At 49.1% G+C, this 16782-nt stretch overlaps 1 protein-coding gene across 1 annotated transcript in view; it reads left to right on the forward strand.

Moving 5' to 3' along the window:
- The window catches only part of POU2F3 (POU class 2 homeobox 3), an 81530-nt gene that overhangs the window by 62613 nt on the left and 2135 nt on the right, over positions 1-16782 (forward strand). The window contains exons 6-12 of the mRNA XM_032167713.2: positions 1204-1286; positions 3919-4101; positions 4526-4667; positions 6308-6444; positions 8239-8400; positions 14318-14384; positions 16187-16322. Of these exons, the coding sequence (XP_032023604.1) occupies positions 1204-1286; positions 3919-4101; positions 4526-4667; positions 6308-6444; positions 8239-8400; positions 14318-14384; positions 16187-16322 (910 nt within the window). The remainder of the gene's footprint in view (positions 1-1203; positions 1287-3918; positions 4102-4525; positions 4668-6307; positions 6445-8238; positions 8401-14317; positions 14385-16186; positions 16323-16782) is intronic.

Genomic DNA, 16782 nt, shown 5'->3' on the forward strand with positions numbered 1-16782 from the left:
TAGGTCAGTGTATGTTGCAGTGATGGAAAGACACTTCCAAATTTGGAGTCAGAAAAATTTATTGGTTTCTTTAAAAAGTCACTTGCTAACTGTGTGTTTTGGGGAAAGTTACCTAACCTCTCTGAGCTTCCATTTCCTCTTCTGAAAAAATGGGATAATAGCAAGGCTCTGCCTCATGAGATTCTTGAGAGTCACTTGAAATAATGCATGTGAAAAGGCCATATCCATTTCAACTGCCATGTCAGAATTGCCATTAGTACCCAAGCCTCTCAACTCCCAGTTCAGGATTCCTTGTAAGAGCTTTCTTGGTTATGTATTTTAATAAGGAACAATGAAGCCCTGACTTTTTTAGACTGAAGAGCATAAAGGTCAACATCGGCAGATGCTGTATGTACATTGTGACCCAGAACAGCCTCGGGAAAACAGAGACCCCATAGTGCTGTTGAGTGACAAGCGATTGGGGTAACCAACCCCATTGTCTGCTTTGGTGGTTTGATGGCCCCACTCCTGCTAGGAGAGTGAGCCACCAACCAGGAGGAGTCCCTCATGTACAGTTTTCATGGGGAGGATGGAGAAGCAGTTGTAATACATAATGCTCAAGGGAGTTTCCAGACGCTTGGCCCTGGACTTTCTCTCCTCTCTCAGCCCTCTCTCCCAAGTATAAAATGTCCTGGTCAGCCAGATGCCTCTGGCTAAGGCCCACTGCCCTTTAGAGCTGTATGGTCGCATCTGCTTGGTCTGGCATCCTCGCAGATTTGGTTGGGCCTCTGTAGCCATAACCAGCTACTTCTCCTGCAGGGAAAGCCAAAATCCTCAGCCCTAGCTTGAGTTCTCCGCAGCCACCCTGCATCCCTTCCCTTCCCTTCCCGGGTTTCTTCAGCTCTGGTAATCAGATCCCAGAGTAGATCCTCTTGACCCTCCTTAGCCTCTGCGCCTCTCCAGACAGGCGGGCAGGTGGAAGGACTGGTTTGGGGACTGCTGTTTACATGTCTGTTTATCCCTGTATCTGATTTGCCTCCACCTGTATGTGGCAATGCCTGGCAGTGCCAGGAGGGCCTCTCCATGGGACTTGAGGTGGGTGGAGGGACCTGATCAGGTGGCAGGGGGTGGGGACAGTGATCGTGGTGCCAAAGTTGTAGCACATGTCTTTCAAATAGCCTGGATTTTATTTGTCTGTTCCTTTGTCCCTCCCCTTTCACCCAGGTCTGCAGCCAAATCTCCTCCCCTTTCCACAGCAACAAAGCAGTCTCCTCCTCCCACAGACTGGGCCGGGACTGGCATCCCAGGTAAACAACCCCATTCTTCCTGTTTCCTCTAGGAATGTCTCAACTCTCACTGAGTTTAACTCACTGGTTTCCCCCTACCCCTTTAACAGGGCACTAACCCCTCTGGGGAGAGGGGACAGCAGGGAACTATCCGTTGGCACAGGGGAAATCCAAGCTACAGCAAGAGGGGGACAATTTACCAAGTGTCACTGGTGGGGCCACAGTTAGAACCCAGAGATTCCAGCTCCCAGGCCAGCCTCCTTCGCGCTCCAGGCACTGAACTCCAGCCCTGCACAGGCCCCAGCATTGCTCCTCTGAGAGCCAGGCTCAGCTAACTTCTCAGGCATACCAAGATGGCCACAAACTCTACCTAGGTGCTCTCAAGCCCCAAGAGGGAGACTAGAATACCACAGACCTGATGTCCCAGACCACAAAGCCAGCGCCTTTCACCTCTGGGCCACTATTCCAGATTGCCTCCTGCAGTGGGCACGTATATAGGCCAATGGGCTGAGGTCTGGGAGAGGGGTTGTTTGCAGAGCTGCCATGGTTCCACACAGCACCTTTTTTCCAACTAGGAAAAAGGCACCTTTTCTTCTGGCCAGGTGCAGTCTCATGCCAAGGTGCACAGATTGGCGACAGCAGCATGAGCTGTATCTTAGCTGCCATTCCTCCCCTGATCTGGGTGCCCCTGTACAGTTAATAACCTGCACAGCTGCATGAGATGGCTCTGCACAGATGGTTGGGCAGAATGGTTGGGAAGGACTGCAGAGATCGCTGTGCTAAGATCCCCGTGGCTCACCAGGAGCCCTGCCTTCGGAGAGGGCTGAGGCCACTAAAAGTACCTGGAGGGGAAGCTTGCCATCTAGTGGTTGAAATGGGAACACCAGCCTCATAAGCTGCTCTTCCACCTCCTCCTGGCTGCCCTCTCCAGAATCTCATAGTCATGGGCTTATAGCTGGAAGAGATCTTAGAATATTCAAGATCAACTCTCATCTCTTATCATATTTTGGCATGGAGAGACTGGTAGCAGAGAGACCACATAGAAGATTATGAAGATCATCCAGGGGAAGGGTCATAAAGGATTGGCTTAGAGTTGTGGCAATAAGAAAAGGGGATTATTGAGGAGATGCTTTTGGAAGTTGAATCAGTGCAGTTTGCCAGTGGATTGGAGATGAAAGGAGGAGGGAGAAGGTCTATCAGAGAGCCCCGTAAGTCTTTGTCAAATGAAAGAACCGATTTAATGAAAAGGAAGTTTCAAAGAGGACTGGGGCTTTGTCCTGAGGGTCTGGTCTATGTCACACTCTCCTCACACATCCCCTCCCTGCAAACTGAGACCAAATTCATGATGGTTTCAGACTAAAAGACCCTTCACTGGGGGAAAGACTCCTAAACTTCTCTCTGGTCCTTTCACCTTCTTCATCATAAGGATGCCTATCTGAATGGTAAACCCAAATATCCCAGAGAAGGAGTAACGTTAACCCTAGTCTACAAAAAGTAAATCAAAAAGGAGAGAAGAGGTGGATTTAGCCCTTTGAGCTGGTCACATTGCCTGGACCCCTAGGCCCAGATCCCACTCTATCCTTGTGGAATGATCGATGTCTTTAAGATTGGATTCATTCCTGACCCCAAATAGGCACAACATGGTTCTAGGTTTAAGGGGATATTTTCCTACGAAAATAAGCTCAAGAAATAATATTTGGCTGGGCACAGTGGCTCATGCTTGTAGTCCGAGCATTTTGGGAGGCCAAGGCAGGTAGATCACTTGAGCCCAGGAATTCGAGACTAGCTTGGGCAACATGGTGAAGCCCTGTCTCTACAAAAACAAAAGTTAGCCAGGCATGGTGGCACACGCCTGTAGCTCCAGCTGTTCAGGAGGCTGAGGCAGGAGAATGGCTTAAGCCCAGGAGGTTGCGGCTGCAGTGAGCAGTGATTGTGCCACTACACTCTAGCCTGGGTGACAGAGTGAGATCCTGTCTCAAAAAAAAAAAAGAAGAAGAAGAAGAAAAAGAGAGAAAGAAAGAATATCTCCTAACAACCCAAATGACATCAGGGTGCATTTTATAAAGGTACTGATTAAAATACCTTAGATTAAAAACAAAACACTTTCATGAAAGAAAATGGTGGTTTAGAAAGTAAAAGAGCACAAGAGTTTGACATTTTAGGAAAGTTCTATGAAGGCCACGAGTTATTGGATGTCCCCTGTTATCTTCAGTTAATGCCTGTTCAACACCTCAGTTACCTGCTTTATGGAAAAAAAAAAAAAGCAACCAACCTTTTCTTTGTCCAGTTCTGTGATTTGTTTTTGGAATCTTTGTAAACAACCCTGCTAGCTCCTTTTATGGTAGAAAACTGAAAGGAGGAAGTAACCTGCTAAGACTCAAACAGTGAGTCACAGGCTAAACTCAGGCCACCTCCCTATCCTGCACTCCTGATGTTTCTACCCAGATATTCCAGTTATTTGCTATACATTCATAGAAACTTTAATTTCCACTTCCATGCCACTGGAAAAAAAATAGGACTCCAATGTACCCAGGGGGTGTATTCAGGGATCTGTCATCCTCTAAGTGGGCCTATTAGTTAAAAAAAAAAAAAAAATCAGAAAATGTGATTTATTGATCTTTGTGGTGGATCTGCTTGGCGTGTTTCCTATCAGGCAGTTGGGCGCCCTGGGCTGCCAGGATCCTCTTTAGAACCCCACCTGGAAGCATCCCAGCATCTCCCAGTGCCCAAGCATCTACCCAGCTCTGGAGGGGCTGATGAGCCCAGTGACCTCGAGGAGCTGGAGAAGTTTGCCAAGACCTTCAAGCAGAGGCGCATTAAGCTGGGCTTCACACAGGTTTGGTTTTAGGGGAAAAGATAGAAGAAATTGCGCTGAGCAGCTGGAGACTGGGCTTCCCAAGTGCAGGTTTCAAGAGCTATCAGAGGCTCGATGTGTTTGGGGTCTCCTCATTGTGTCCCTGAGTTCTCTGAGAATAGGGCACAGTTGCCATTGGTAGGGAAGCTGAGGACGTTGCTGGTGGAGGAGAATGAGGTGGAGAAGGGGCTGGCTCAGCACATGGGCGTGGTCCACTCAGAGTCTAAGGAGAGAAAGAAACCGATTCTTCACCTTAGAGGGAGGAGACTTGGAAAGGAGCCGAGCACGGGTGAGCACTCGGAGGTTCAGGCTGGCTGTGTGAACAATGCTAGGACCATGCAGGATGTGGGCAAACAAGAGGAGGAGGCTGCCTCTCATGTTCCTCCGCCTCGGTCCCCATGCTTAGGGAGATGTGGGGCTGGCGATGGGAAAGCTGTATGGCAACGACTTCAGCCAGACCACCATCTCACGATTTGAGGCCCTCAACCTGAGCTTCAAGAACATGTGCAAGCTCAAGCCCCTGCTGGAGAAGTGGCTGAATGATGCAGGTAGGCCTCGCAAACACGGATGCCAGGGGCCCTACAGGGCTCTGCAGGGAAGGGCCAGTGACTGTTGTGTTGGGGCTTTTGGGAGTTGATACCTAACACCCCTTTCTTCTCCTGAGACTGGAGCTGATGGAGAAACAAGACACAGGACACAGGCAAGTGTAGATGAAAGTGTCAGCTCGACTACTGAGAAGCCCTCAGAAGGATGTGGATTTAGGTCTGTGTCCATCAGGATTTGTCCCCATTCCATTCCTACCCCATCCCACCCAGCGTAGACCTTAGGACAACCTGCCAGCGACAAAGTCTGGATCTGCAGAGCAGATACACTTACACAGATTGCTGTCTGGAATAAGTCTAGGTCAGGGATACAGGGCAGTGGTGCCTCTAGGGTCTCACTGGGATGGGGAGACCACAGGCACGACACAGGGTCTTTCCCTGGCTAGTTCTTGAGTAGGTTTTTAGCAGACAGGGACTTACTGCAACCCAGGCTGCTCAGGAAAGCCTGACAGCAGGAGTGGGGTTTGCAGGAGGACTCAGGGAGGGGTGGTGGCCGGGAGGCATCCCAGGAGATGAAGGGTGTAAGCCAAGGGACCACACGTTTGGCAGCAGGGAATAGCATATAGGATGGGGCTTCTCAACCTTGGCACTATAGACATCCTGGGCCAGGTCATTCTTGTTGCCAGGGACTGGCCTATGCATTGCAGGATGTTTTGAGCATCCCTGGTCCCTACCTACTAGTTGCCAGTAGCATCCACCCCCAGATGAAACAGCCAAGAATCTGTCCAGACATTGCCGAACATCCCAGGGGGAGTGGTGGTGATGCAGAGTCCCCCCTGGTTGAGAACTGCCGGCCTAGGCAGAGAGAGGGAGTGAGCCAGTCTCCAGGGCTGGGCTCTATTCAGTAGATTCACATGGATTTGTGGTTACATTGGAGAGGGAGGAAAGGGTGAGGCAGCCAGCCAGGGCTGTTACTCCCAAGGAAGGGCTTCCACACACAAGCATGGGAGGGGGCAGGAAGCTCCCCCTACAGGCTGTCCCTTAGACAGCCTGCACTGAAATGAGCAAAATGATCCGAAGGTCTTCGAATCTCTGGGGAAGGGCCCTGTGACCATTTCTAGTCTCCATCAGATGCCTGAATCCTTCCTCAGGGATATCCCTTCTATGGCCCCTACAGCCTTAGCTCAAACATTTGCACTGGCAGGCAAATGCCTCCAACACCAACAGTCACCAAGTGCCATTGCTTTTTGGCTGCAAATCTCATTTCACATTTTGCTCAGTATTCACATCCAGGCATATCTGTAAACAGCAGCCTCACGAGCGTTACTCGTAGGAGCCCTGCCAGTGCCCACTTACACCTGCGTGTGTCACCGATGCATGAGCATCCTCATCTGTGACCCCAAACACTGGAGACACTGCTGTGGGGGCCACAGAAGGCCATGGAGGGCCATGGAGGGCCTTTGCCCTGAGCAATGAAAAGAAATAGGATTCTTGGTCTGTTCTGGGCTCCCTGCTAGGGGAGGAGATTGCTCCTGAAAATGCCGTTGCAGAGCCCATCGGGAAGGGTTGGTGGACCTCAAATCCATGACGGCACCGGCCGCTCGTCCCCTTCTCTGAGTTTCCTCTGCTCCTTCGTGTCCCCGCAGAGTCCTCTCCGTCAGACCCCTCAGTGAGCACGCCCAGCTCCTACCCCAGCCTCAGTGAAGTATTTGGTAGGAAGAGAAAGAAACGGACCAGCATTGAGACCAACATCCGCCTGACTCTGGAGAAGAGGTTTCAAGATGTGAGCAGCACCTTCGGGTGGGCATGGGTGGGCTACCCCACACAGGTAGGAAGGGCAGACACGGCACAGGCCCCTTGGCACCAGCCCCTCCGCACCTCACACCTGCTCTGGGACACAATCAGAAAACACACTATCCCACTCCAGGTGCCCAGGTATTGGAGTGCAAAGCTGCCCTCCATCTCAGGTTCCAGGAACCTCCTCCTCCACTGACCCTTCTTGCCCTGACATCTATTTAGGGCCCTTTGTTTCTCTCACTGGGAGATTTAAAGAACGGGCTATAGGGTCCCAGAACCCAGCGTATGTCCGTATCCAGTTGAGGTAAAGGGAGCAAAGCCAGGGGATTGTATATAAGTTCTCTATTTTCTATGCAGTACATTTTGTATTTTTCAAATTATGCATGTAATAAATGCTTATTGAACAATTTGGAAAGTACAGGGAAGTAGAAAGAAAAAAAACACCCATCGCCAAATGCCATCTGACCTCATTTCCTTCTACTCCTTCTTTTCTGTGCACATTTAAATACTTGTGATCATGTTATACACCTACATTTTTTGGAACTTTTAGCAAAAGCATATTTTTGAGCCAGTATGTGGAAGCTGGAAGCTGTGAGCCCCGTGCGGGCTGGGGAAGAGAAGAGGGAGAAACAGATGTGGCCTAGCCAGCCTCTAGCCGGGCTCCCTCAGATCCCAGCCTCCAGAGCCGCCATGGGTACCACGTGTCTCCAAAGGCCCCAGGCCTCCAGGACAGCTGCCCCTCTGGCAGATTCCTCGTACATTTGGCTCAAAGGTTTGGTGCCCATATCCAGCTAGCAGAATGACAAAAACTGGCTTTTCCTTCTTTTTAAGCTTCCTAGGGTGGCAAGGTTAAGGGAGGGTGTAGGAGTGGGGGAAAGTGGCCGGGGCTAAAGACCAGGTGCGAGGGATCAGAACAAGATAGTGGCACCCGTATAGCATATATCGCTGTGCCACAGTCCTGATGGGTCTACATGTTTTAGCTTTCTCATTTCCTGCTTTGAGGCAGGAGGACAGGAAGAAATGACAAGGCAGGCCAAGCATGGTGACTCATGCCTGTAATCCCAGCACTTTGGGAGGCCAAGGCAGGTGGATCACCTGAGGTCAGGAGTTCAAGACCAGCCTGGCCAACATGGTGAAACCCCATCTCTACTTAAAATACAGAAATTAGCTGGGCGTGGTGGTGTATGCCTGTAATCCCAGCTACTCAGGAGGCTGAAGCAGAGAGAATTTCTTGAACCTGGGAGGCGGAGATTGCAGTGAGCGGAGATCACGCCACTGCACTCCAGCCTGGGCAACGGAGCGAGACTCCATCTCCGCCCCCCCAAAAAGAAAGAAATGACAAGGGAGAAGGACATCAGGTTACAAGGAAGAACACAGAAGGGAACAGCAGCTCTGGGGACTCTACCTGCCCCATATAACTCATCCATGGACTCCTCTCCTCCGAACTCATGAATGAAGGAAAGGCAGCCTACATCTATGGAAACCCTACTTTGTATCAGGCCCTCTGCTTGACAGTTTACACGCATTTTCTCATTTAATTCCCACAATAATCCTATGTGGTGGGCGTGATTATTCTCATTTCATAGATGATAAGACAGGCTCAGAGAGGTTAAGAAACTTCCCTAAGGACACATAGTAAGTGAAAAAGCCAGTATTTCATTCTAGGTCTGACTCTAAAGCTTTTGATCCATGTATAGTTGTATCCTGTTTCTTTGGGACCTCTGTTCCCTGCCCCTGATTCCCTTCTCTTGACCATACTCTGTCCTTTTGGTCCCTATAGAACCCAAAACCCAGCTCGGAGGAGATCTCCATGATTGCAGAGCAGTTGTCCATGGAGAAGGAGGTGGTGAGGGTCTGGTTCTGCAACCGACGTCAAAAGGAGAAGCGAATCAACTGCCCTGTGGCCACACCCATCAAACCGCCTGTCTATAATTCCCGGCTGGTGAGTGGCCAGGAACCAAGCTGTCTGCCAAGCACTGGAGGGCCATGATGCTTGGAGGGGAAGGTGGTGGCTGCAGGGAAGAGGGGAGCATCCAGTAAATAAATAGGCAAAGAGATGCTGTTTAGAATACAGTATAAAGAAGGGCGAGGGAATAGAAGGGGATAGCGGGGAGATGCTCTTTCAATAGGGAGGTCAGAGAGGACCTCCCTGATAAGGGTGTGTGAACAGGGACCTAGAGTTGTCAGGGAATGAAATATGTGGATATCTGGGGGAATGAATGTTCTAGGCAGAGGGCCTAGCAAGTGAAAAGATCCAGTATGCTTAGGAAACAGCAAGGCAACCAGTGTGGCTGGGGACAGAATGAGAAAAGGGACCAGAAGTAGGAGAGGAAGTCAGAGAAGAAACAGGAAGCAGAGCGCCGAAGGTCTTGGAGGCCATTGAAAGGCCCCTGGCTTTCAGTTTGGGTAAAATGAGAAGCCATTGGAGAGCTCTAGCCAGAGAAAGCTGAGCGGGCTGACACAGGCTGCTATGTGGGGAATAATCTGTGTGGAAGCAGGAGACCAGCTAGGAGAATGACAATGGTCAGGCTGTGTGATGGAGGCTTGGCCCAGGGTGGGGTAGCCATGGAGGTGAGGAGAAGTGGTTGCATTCTGGCTAGACTTTGATGGTGGAGCAGCATGATGTGCTCAGATATAGAATACAAGAAAGGAAGCAAAGATGACTGAAGGGTTTTGGCCTGAGCAATGCGTTGGAAAGCACTGCCATTTTTTTGAGATGATGAAAACTGCAGGAAGAGCAAGTTTGAGGAAAAAAGCTAAGAATTTGGGGCTCATCATATTAAGTTGAACATACCTACAAGGCATCCAGGAGTAAGTATGAAGGAGTTACATCTGTGACTCTGGAGTTCAAGGGAGAAGCCGGGGCTGGAAACAATTTGAAGTTCTAGGCAGACAATGAAGTTTAGGGGGCAGGAAATACCTTCTCCATGCAGGGAGAAATGGTACCTGGAGGGTGGGGGTGGGAAGGTTCTTCTCTGGGGATGGTGGTGGTTGAAGGTTAAGGGAGTTGGGGAGAATGATGTTGCCCTTCAGTCTTTCAGCACTGTAAGATGGGTGAAATGCAGCCTTATCAGGGTGGGACACGGCTGTTTCCCAAAAACTACACCATTGTTGATTCTTTCACCAACCAGCTACCGAATACCTTCTATATATTATGCCAAGTGCTGGGGATACAAAGATAAATACTGTTTGTTCCCTGTCCCAGAGGACCTCACTGCCTAGCAGAGGAGCAGGTAAATAAACGAATGGAAAAGAGCATGATCATTTCTCCAGGAGAACTTAGGAGCAGCAGCTAACCAGCCTTGGGAGCTGGTGGTTAGGACAGGCTTCCCCAAGGAGATAATTAATACCTGAGCTGAGTCTAAAGGAAGAAGAGGAATGAGAGGCAAATAAATGTGGGTGGAGCTCTCCCAGGGGAAAGTAGGAGGGCTGTGGAATGAGGCAGGGAGAGTGTGGCACGCTCGTAGAACTGCAAGTGGTTCCATGAGGAGGAGTGTTGAAAGATGAGGCTGGACAGATCAGCAGAAGCCAGACTGTGCAGGGATTGTACACAATGCTAAGGAACTGAAGGTTTGGGGGAATCATTGAAGGATTTTCCTAGGATATTGGCATGATCATTTTCTCTTTTTTGAATGATCACTCTGACTTCAGGATAAAGGATGGCTTGAGAGGCCCAAGATGGGTTGCAGGGAGGCCAGTTAGGATGGGACTGCAGGTATCCAGTAGAGAAAGACTGAGGGCAAAGCAACCCCACAAGGTAGGAATGACAGAGTGGGAGGGATTCAAGAAATCATTAGAAGGTCTTGGTTAATGAATGGAAAGCTGGATTGGGGCAGGGAGAGAGATGAAGAAAAGGGAATCCTCTGCAATGACTCCTGGCATTCAGGCTGGGCTGACTGGGCAGATGGTATTGCCATTTACGGAACAAGCAAAGCAGGAGGACATGGCTTGGGAGTGGGAAGAAGTGATGATTTCAGTTCTTATGTCATCATGATGTACAGCGAGGCCTGCAGGACACCCACGTGGGAATGTCCTTGGGCACTTGAGATTATGAGTCCGGGGGTGAGACTGGAAGGCTGGAATGGAGACATGGACTAGGGAGTCACAAGGGTGCAGGTGGTGGTTGAAATCCTGGGTGAGGAGGAACTCGCCTACGGAGTTTATGTAGAGGAAGCAAAGAGCAAAGGCCATGCCCCCAGCTTCTGCAAGATGGGCAAAGGCCATGCCCCCAGCTTCTGCAAGATGGGCAAAGGCCATGCCACCAGCTTCTGCAAGATGGGCAAAGGCCATGCCACCAGCTTCTGCAAGATGGGCAAAGGAAGAGGATCAGGGAAGAAACTGAGAAGGAGGGACCAGAAAAGGCAAGAAACTACAACCACGCAGATGTGAGGAGTGTTGGGCAGGAATGAGCCCCATAGGAGTGCCACGGGAACCAAGAGGAAAGACACCCAAATCAGAATGGGGCCCGGGAGGGTGAATATCTAATTTGTTTGGAGAACAGAATAGTAATTAGCAAGAGTAGTTAGTGTACAAGGCAGAAGGAATAGCCTGTGAGAAGGCATGGAATTTTTTAAATTTTTTATTTATTTTTATTATTTTTATTTTTTTGAGACAGAGTTTTGCTCTTTTTGCCCAGGCTGGAGTGCAATGGTGCGACCTAGGCTCACTGCAACCTCCACCTTCTAGGTTCAAGTAATTCTCCTGCCTCAGCCTCCTGAGTAGCTGGGATTACAGGCACCCATCATCACGCCTGGCTAATTTTGTATGTTTAGTAGAGATGGGGTTTCACCATGTTGGCCAGGCTGGTCTCAAACTCCTGACTTCAGGTGATCTGCCCACCTTGGCTTCCCAAAGTGCTAGGATTACAGGTGTGAGCCACCGCGCCCAGCCTGAAGTCATGGAATTATAAAACAACATGATGCATTTGGGGAATCGCAAGCATTTCAGTCTGGCTGGAGCAAAGGGTTCAGGATTAAAATTATAGGGGCTGATGAGTGTGGGATCATAATGGGCCATGGATGCTGAAGTACCCTAAACCCTCTAAGGGATCATTGAACATGTTAAGTTGGAGGCAACATGATATTCATTCATTATTTCTTTCTTAAGCATTCACTGAGCACCTACTATATGTTTGGTACTGGGCTCCAGTGGTGAACAGCACAGCACGCATGACCCCTGCTTACAGTGTAGCAGGAAAACAGATACTAAACAAATGCTATTTGCGATGAAGGCTTCAGAGAAGAGGTACAGGTATTTGAGGTGCCTAACCTAGTCCAGGGTATCAGGAGCTTCTCTGAGGAATGATGTTTAAACTGACACCAGAAGAATGAATGTCACCATTGATATTAATAAGGAAAGTGTCTGAGTTGGGGGGGCAGGGAGGAGTGAGGGCAGGGAAGAATATTCTAGGTAGAGGAAATAGCATGTACAAAGGTTCTAAGGTTGACGGTGGAGTGGGGTAGGAGGAAAGAAGCACAGAAGGCCAGAACGGGCTGGAAACCAGGGAGTGAGGGTGTGAATGAGGAGGCTGGAATGGTAGACGGGCTGGATTATGTTGGGAATCATAGGCCTTGTTAAGAAACTTGGGTCATGTCATAGGAACTTTGGAATCTTTAAAGATTGGGCTTTGTTTAGAGCAGATGGGAAGTAGTAGATTCTCCCTTTGGTTCAATGCCAACCCAGGACATCAACATGATGAGAAATGGAGGGGGCCTAGAGGAGCCATGCAGGGGCCCCGTTCCTCATCAGCTTTCATTCAACACATATTTACTGAGCACCTGCAACGTTCCAGGCACCGTAGAAAGCGCTGGGGGTGCAGCAGTGAACCACACAGGCGTTACCCTGCCCTCATGAAGTCTACAGCCTAGTGGCTGTGAAGGACATTAAATAAATAGTTACACTAACACTTGTGATGTCATGAAGGAAAAGGAGAGAGAAAATTTTCTGATCCTATCTTTGGGTCTCATTAAGACAGTCCCTTGGGACTAGGACATAGTTTCTTTTGCTTCTGGAATAAAATGATTAGCAGGTGGAAAGGCAAAATGGTGCAGATCAGTGTGGGCAGAATGCTACAATATATCTAGAAAATAAAAAGGGGGGAACCATGTATATGTCTGTTCGCATATGCCTAGCCTGTCTCCAGAAGGAAACAAGCTGGCCACAATAACCAAATACACTATCACTTATTTAAAAACAACAACAAAGCCAGGCATGGTGGCTCACGCCTGTAATCCCAGCAATTTGGGAGGCCAAGGTGGGTGGATCACCTGAGGTTAGGAGTTCGAGACCAGCCTGGCCAACATGGCAAAACCCTGTCTCTACTAAAAATACAAAAATTAGCTGGGCATGGTGGCGGGTGCCTGTAATCCCAGCTACTCCGGAGATTGAGACAGAAGAATCGCTTGAATCCAGGAGGCAGAGGTTGCAGTGAACCATGATCGTGCCATTGCACTCCAGCCTGGGTGACAGAGCGAGACTCCATCTCAAACCAACAACAACAACAACAACAACAACAACAACAACAACAACAACAACACATGTCTTGGGTGTGACAGTGGGGAGGGAGGAGGAGAAGAGGTAGGGAGATTATTGATAACATCTCTTAACCACTCTGCCGCCCCTCCCAACCTGTGCCCGTCTCCACCCTTCACAGGCCCCCAGCCTACTGAGGAGGCTCATTGTATAAGGAAAAGTAAATGAAAACAGGAAAACCATTTCTGATTAATGAGGAAATAAGTACATGCTGCATCCTGTTAGGGTGGGATCTTCCAAACTGGGGAGAGCAGAACTACCTTTCAATAGCCTTTGCAAACACCTGGTCAGAGCTTCCCCTGTTAGCATGAGAAGAATAAGGGGCAGTGAAAATACACAGATTTTAGCCCAAAAGAAGAGTCGAATAACATCTATAAATATACAGCAGTTGACAGCTGCTTCTTCCAGAAAGGGAGAGAACTAGCATTTAACAAGCTGACACTCCTTGCCAGCTGTTGGGTTGTAAGCTTTACAGATATTATCTCATTATGACTTAATTAAAATATATAATGGAAATATTGCTGCTATTTTACAGATGAGAAAACCAAATCTCAGTAGGGTTAGATAACTTGCCCAAAGTCACACAGATAGTGGTGGCGCTGTCTTACTCCCAGACCTGTTGGGGTCCAAAGTCTATTCTTTCTATTACATCTTGTTCTAGGTTGTTCTAGGATAGTAACAGTGAGGGGGAGGTTCCTGAATTGCATGGGAGGGTAAACAAAATTATCCCAGGTCCCTTTCTAATCTCAGAGCTGATGATGCTATGAGGTCCCCAGGGCAAAATAAAAAGCTTCAGAAACCAGAGTTCAGTGCCTCCAGTTACCTCTGGAGGGTCCATGCTCCATTCATCCATCAGAGTGGGAAAGCCCTCGAGAGGCTGCTAGGCTGAGCAACCCTGCTGTCCTCAGCAAAAGCAGGGTTCTTTTAGGGAAAAAGGAATGGAGACCAGAAAATGGCAGGCAACCTGCAGTATCTGCCACAGCAGGGCCCAAGAGGCTTGTCTCACTCACCTCCAGGGCTCTCAGGCAAGGCAGCCTTTGGCTTGGCAGTGTCAAAGAAACCTTATCAGGCAATACACATTGTCAGGGGCTGGAGGGGCCTGGTGTCAACACCAGGGAACTTCCGGAGCAGACTGGACCTGGTTCTGGATGCCAGTATGTGGTCCAGAGGCCTTCCTATAGAAAGGAGGATGGCATGTAGGCTAGGAAATCACCAAGGAAGACAAGCCCTGGTCTCTGTAGAGTCTGGGGCCTACCGTCTTTGGAGAATGACCTGAAGTTGGAGAAGGGAGCAGAAATGGACATTTATAAGCTTCTGTTGTTTTTCAGGTATCTCCCTCAGGGTCTCTGGGCCCCCTTTCTGTCCCTCCTGTCCACAGTACCATGCCTGGAACAGGTGAGCTTTAAAATGAGATTTCTGAATAACACCAGAATTCGTTTAAAAAATGGGATATTAGAACTGAAAGGTATCTACCTAAGTCAGGCTTCCCTAAATGCATTTCAAAGGTTATTAAAATCTGTGTTGGGAAAAAAGGGTTCTGTGATCAAGTAAGTCCGGAAAATGCTGAGTAAGCAGTTTAAACAAGCGTATTGTTTTGTTTTGTTTTAACTGCAGCACTTCTAAGCACTCAGGTGCATAACATTCCAAAATGAACTGTATGGAAGGCCCAAGGAAGGCGAAGCTTCCCAAAGTAACACTCTATTCCTCAAAAAGCACCCAATTATTTCAAAGAACTAGACAGTATGATCACATGCCCAAGGGTGGCCGGGACAGTTCCAGTGTCTGCTTCATGTCCTGACATAATTATCAATAGCACTTCCTTCCACTTTTCTTTTTTTTTTTAATCCTTTTTTTTTTTTGTGACAGAGTTTCACTCTTGTTGCCCAGGCTAGTGTGCAATGGCGCAATCTCAGCTCACCACAACCTCTGCCTCCCTGGTTCAAGCAATTCTCCTGCCTTAGCCTCCCGAGTAACTGGGATTACAGGAGTGTGCCACCACGCTCAGCTAATTTTTTGTATTTTTTGTAGAGACAGGGTTTCTCCATGTTGGTCAGGCTGGTCTTGAACTCCTGACCTCAAGTGATCTGCCCGCCTCAGCCTCCCAAAGTGCTGGGATTACAGGCGTGAGCCACCACACTTGGCCCCTTCTACTTTTCAAAGTGTCTTAGGGTCTTAGTTTGGATGGTAAAATATATGTCACCCTATCCATAGAACACAGTTTGGGAAACACAAACACAAGAGTTAATCCAAATACAAATCTGCCATTTCACAGAGGATGAAAGTGAGTTTCAGGAAAGTGAAACAAATCAGCACAGGCCACAGAGCTGCTAAGTGGATGGCCGGGGACCAAGACAGGGCTCAGGTCCCCTCACTCCCAGTTCATTGTTCTTTTTGTTTTTGTTTTGTTTTGTTTTTTGAGACAGGGTCTTGCTCTGTTGCCCAGGCAATGTGGTGATGCAATCATGGCTCACTGTGGCCTCGACCTCCCAGGCTCAAGTGATCCTCCCACCTCAGCCTCCTGAGTAGCTGAGACTACAGGTGCATGTCATCACACCTGGCTAATTTTTGTATTTTTTGTAGAGACTGGGTTTCGCCGTTTGCCCAGGTTGGTCTTGAATTCCTGGGCTTAATCAGCTCTCCTGCCTCTGCCTCCCAAAAGTGTTGGGCTTACAGGCAGGAGCCACCATGCCCAGCTCAGTTCATTACTCTAGTTTCTAGAAAATCATGCGCCTTTTCTTTGTGGAGACTGGAGAACTAGAGCAGCTGGCAATCTTTCATCATGCCCTCAACTTCTCTTTCTCCCCTATGCACTTGCTTTTCTTTCCTCCTCTCTTCCTTCTTGTTCATTTTTCCTCCTGCCTCTTGGTCTGGGGCTGCATGTGCCCAGCCTAGGGTGTGTCCTAGAGTAGGATGATTTTGGCATCTGTCCTTGGATTTGGCAAGTCTTAGACTTGCAGAACCAGCCACACCACTCTCCAGGGCCTGAGCTGCAGAGAGCATTTGTGATGAGAGCCCCTCTGGGTGTGGGCAGAAGTTGACGCTAATGAGGCAGGAGGTAGTCAGGTGGGTGTGGGTAGGGAGAGGGTGCGGTCCATTTGGGGATCCACCAGGAAATTTGTGTCTGAAGGGCTACGTCCTGATGTCCTGGGATCCAGCAGCATTATTTTCCCCTTGTTTTTGCCTCTCCTCATCCTCAGTAACGTCATCCTGTTCCCCTGGGAACAACAGCAGGCCTTCATCTCCTGGCTCAGGACTCCACGCCAGCAGCCCCACTGCATCTCAAAATAACTCCAAAGCAGCAGTGAACTCCGCCTCCAGTTTTAACTCTTCAGGGTAAGGTGAAGGGGAGGGTGCAGAGACATCCCAGCAGGGCCAAGGGGCATGCGAGAAGCTGGACCTATGCCTTGGGAGAGAAAGCTTGTCATAGATAGGGTTGGAAAAGAGGAACAGGGTGGCAGAGAGAGGACAGAGTGACAGCCAGACTGGACTTTATCCCTAGGGAGTAGAGATTTTAAAAAGAAGCTTCAGTCAGTGAGCCATCCTGGCAAGGAGCTGATGTCAACAAAGCCAAAATTTCCATCCTTACTTTGAGGGTGGAAATTTCCAAATACTCATGTCAGAAAGAGCCAGGTCCTTTGCTGGGCTTCATGCGAGGGACCCGGTTTTCAGGAGGTTCTGATGTGAGCCTAGAGCTTAGGCACAAAGAAAACCCTGGGCTTCAAGCGTGGCTGACACAGGGAGAGAGGGAAGTGGTGCCAATTCCTGTCTCCCACTCCCACCTGGGATGCAGTGG

The sequence above is a fragment of the Hylobates moloch genome, unplaced genomic scaffold (genome assembly GCF_009828535.3).
Source record: "Hylobates moloch isolate HMO894 unplaced genomic scaffold, HMol_V3 SCAFFOLD_11, whole genome shotgun sequence".
Lineage (NCBI taxonomy): Eukaryota > Metazoa > Chordata > Mammalia > Primates > Hylobatidae > Hylobates > Hylobates moloch.